The sequence below is a fragment of the Marmota marmota genome, unplaced genomic scaffold (assembly GCF_001458135.2).
Source record: "Marmota marmota marmota unplaced genomic scaffold, marMar, whole genome shotgun sequence".
NCBI lineage: Eukaryota > Metazoa > Chordata > Mammalia > Rodentia > Sciuridae > Marmota > Marmota marmota.
This window is the reverse complement of record NW_025999968.1, coordinates 20469660-20472489: the sequence shown is the minus strand read 5'-3', so window position 1 is coordinate 20472489 and position 2830 is coordinate 20469660. Positions and strand designations below refer to the sequence as shown.

General features: G+C 33.3%; 1 protein-coding gene across 1 annotated transcript; it reads left to right on the top strand.

Annotated features, from left to right (window-relative positions):
- The first annotated feature begins 1620 nt into the window (after positions 1 to 1620).
- LOC107136203 (olfactory receptor 5K3-like) lies at positions 1621 to 2573 on the top strand. The gene has a single exon (XM_015478395.2). It carries the CDS (start codon positions 1621 to 1623, stop codon positions 2545 to 2547), a length of 927 nt encoding a protein of 308 aa, XP_015333881.1. The 3' UTR covers positions 2548 to 2573.
- The last annotated feature ends 257 nt before the right edge of the window (positions 2574 to 2830 follow it).

The following is a 2830-nucleotide window of genomic DNA, read 5'->3' as shown; positions in this document are numbered from 1 at the left end:
AGAATTTTCTACCATCTTCCTTTTGGTGTTTTGATTGTGGAAGTATAGATACATTTTGACAGTGGAATTTATATGACATGATTTCTCAGTAGATAGGTCCCTATATATCATTAAATAATAAGAGGAAATAGCCTCTTAAAGCAAAACAAACTTTGAATTCAAAATTTCTATTTGCATTTAAAGTTTCTTTCTTTTTCTAAGTGTTTATAGCCGAAATATAAAGATGAGCCTAAAATATTTGTATCTATTATGTTATACCTTACAGAATTTTATAAATTTTCTGAGATAACTGAAAAATAATAGAAAAGAGTCAATTTAGATGAAGTAAAGATATCTAAGTTTCTTATGATGCTGATGTTGAAAATTTTCCTTGTAGATAACAATGTACAGAGACAAAGAGGTTACTAAGGATTATTACTAGATAAACCAATTCACCCATAGGGCAAGTTAGGATTGGAATCAATTCTGCTTTTTTTCCATATATTTTACAGCTTCTTTCACAGAAGTATGAAATTTTTAAAAAACAATCTCAAAATGCTTGTAATATAGTTTGAAATTTTTTCAGATAGGTGCAATAAAATAAAGCAATGTACATTATACAGGAGAAATTGTTTTAGGTATAGAAGATATGCTGTGAAATTCAGAAAAGGAGATTGTTGTGTTCTGGAACATTCAGTTCAAACTTTATTGAAAAGCATTATATGTAACCTATACCCTACTAAAAAAAGAGAGAGAGAGAAAAGACTTAGATATTTGGGAAAAAAATAATCAATGGAAACCATGGAAGAGAAAGGGTCAGTATGTGTAAAAATGGGTGACACCAGGAAAGGGAAGGTAATAGCATGGAGTGTTATTGCTTTCATGTTCCAAAGTAACTCACTTTAAGGATGAATAGTCATCTCCATCATCTTTAGTGATAGTTCTACAATCTCTAAGGTATAAATTTAACATGTCTGAAATATGACTTTTTAAAAATGTTTAATCCTATAAAACATGCTTCTTGTAATAAAAATGCACATTTATAGGTAAATTGTCTTAAATGTATTTTAGAGGATCTCAAACAGTTACACTATAAATACCTAGGTACAATTATCTAATTATTATACCCATATTTTATATTATAATTGCATGAATTCATACTTTAAGTATCACACAAGGCATTATCAAAATTGCTTTGTGATCCGGGAACAGCAGCACACACCTGTAATCCCAGCAACTTAGGAGCCTGAGGCAGGAGAATTGTGTATGTAAACCAGCCTCAGCAATTTAGCAAGGCCCTAAGCAACTCAGCAAGACCCTGACTCTAATAAAACATATTTTTAAAAATGGGTTGGGGCTGTTGCTCAGTGATTAAGTGCCCCTGAGTTCAATCCCTGATACCAAAAAAAAAAAAAAAAGAGTCTTTGTGAATGTTAAAAGTTGTTCCATGGGGTCATATTTGCTCACACTTTCACCAAATGAATGACTCCTAATAGTAATTGTACTTGTAATCTTGAGAGTAAACAGGATACTGGAAGAATAAGCCCCTCCATTATGAAAGGAAAAAAATAGTTGAAAATTATATATTCTCAATTAGAACATTATATGCCCATAATTTTTCTCCCAACAGAAAAGCTAGAGATGACTAAGGATAATTACTCCTTAACAACAGATTTCATCCTCATGGGATTTACAGATAATCCAGACCTAAAGACCCTTCTGTTCGTAGTGTTCTCTGCCATCTATCTGGTCACCATGGTGGGGAATCTAGGGTTGGTGGCCTTGATTTACATGGAGCGCCGTCTTCACACACCAATGTACATCTTCCTGGGCAACCTGGCTCTCATGGATTCCTGCTGTCCCTGTGCCATCTCTCCCAAGATGTTACAGAACTTCTTTTCTAAGGACAGAAGAATTTCCCTCTATGAATGTATAACACAATTCTATTTTTTCTGTTTTGCTGAAACTGTAGACTGCTTTCTTCTGGCAGCAATGGCCTATGACCGCTATGTGGCCATATGCAGACCACTGCAGTACCACACCCTGATGTCAAAGAAACTCTGCATTCAGATGACCGCAGGAGCCTACATAGCTGGACACCTCCACCCTACAATTCATGTAGGACTTCTATTTAGGTTGGTTTTCTGTGGGTCTCATCAAATCAATCACTTTTTTTGTGATGTCCTTCCATTATACAGACTTTCTTGTGTGGATCCTTATATCAATGAATTGATGGTACTTATTTTGTCAGGATTTATTCAAATATTTACTATTACTGTAGTACTAATCTCTTATTTCTATATTATTTTCACTATATTCACAATGAAATCCAAAAAAGGAAGAGGAAAAGCTCTATCTACTTGTGCCTCCCATTTCCTCTCTGTGTCAACATTCTATGGTTCTCTGCTCTTCATGTATATTCGGCCAAATTCATTTAAAGAAGGCAATAACGATATACCCGTTGCTGTATTTTATACTCTAGTCATTCCTCTGTTAAACCCTTTTATTTATAGTCTAAGAAATAAGGAAGTAATAAATGTCATCAAAAGAATTGTGATAAAGAGATAACGTTGTACAGTTATCTGAAACAAATATTGTCCATCTCCCTTGGAAAATTGATTTTAATTTGATAATATCTATTTCTTAATATACAGGTACTGAGAAAGTAGAAAACACCTGTTTCAGGAATAAAATATTAAATTCTGACAACATGATGATATTGCTGTCAAATTTCTATAGAAAGTAAGACTGCTAAAGTACTTCAAAATATATGGAACCTCATTCCATTAGATATAAACTAAAATGATATTCCCTGAATGCCGATATGAAATCCGTTCCAGTTTTTCACAAA

Bases quoted from the DNA above. Each gene is read 5' to 3' on its own strand.
- LOC107136203 (XM_015478395.2), top strand. From the start codon at position 1,621: ATGACTAAGGATAATTACTCCTTAACAACAGATTTCATCCTCATGGGA.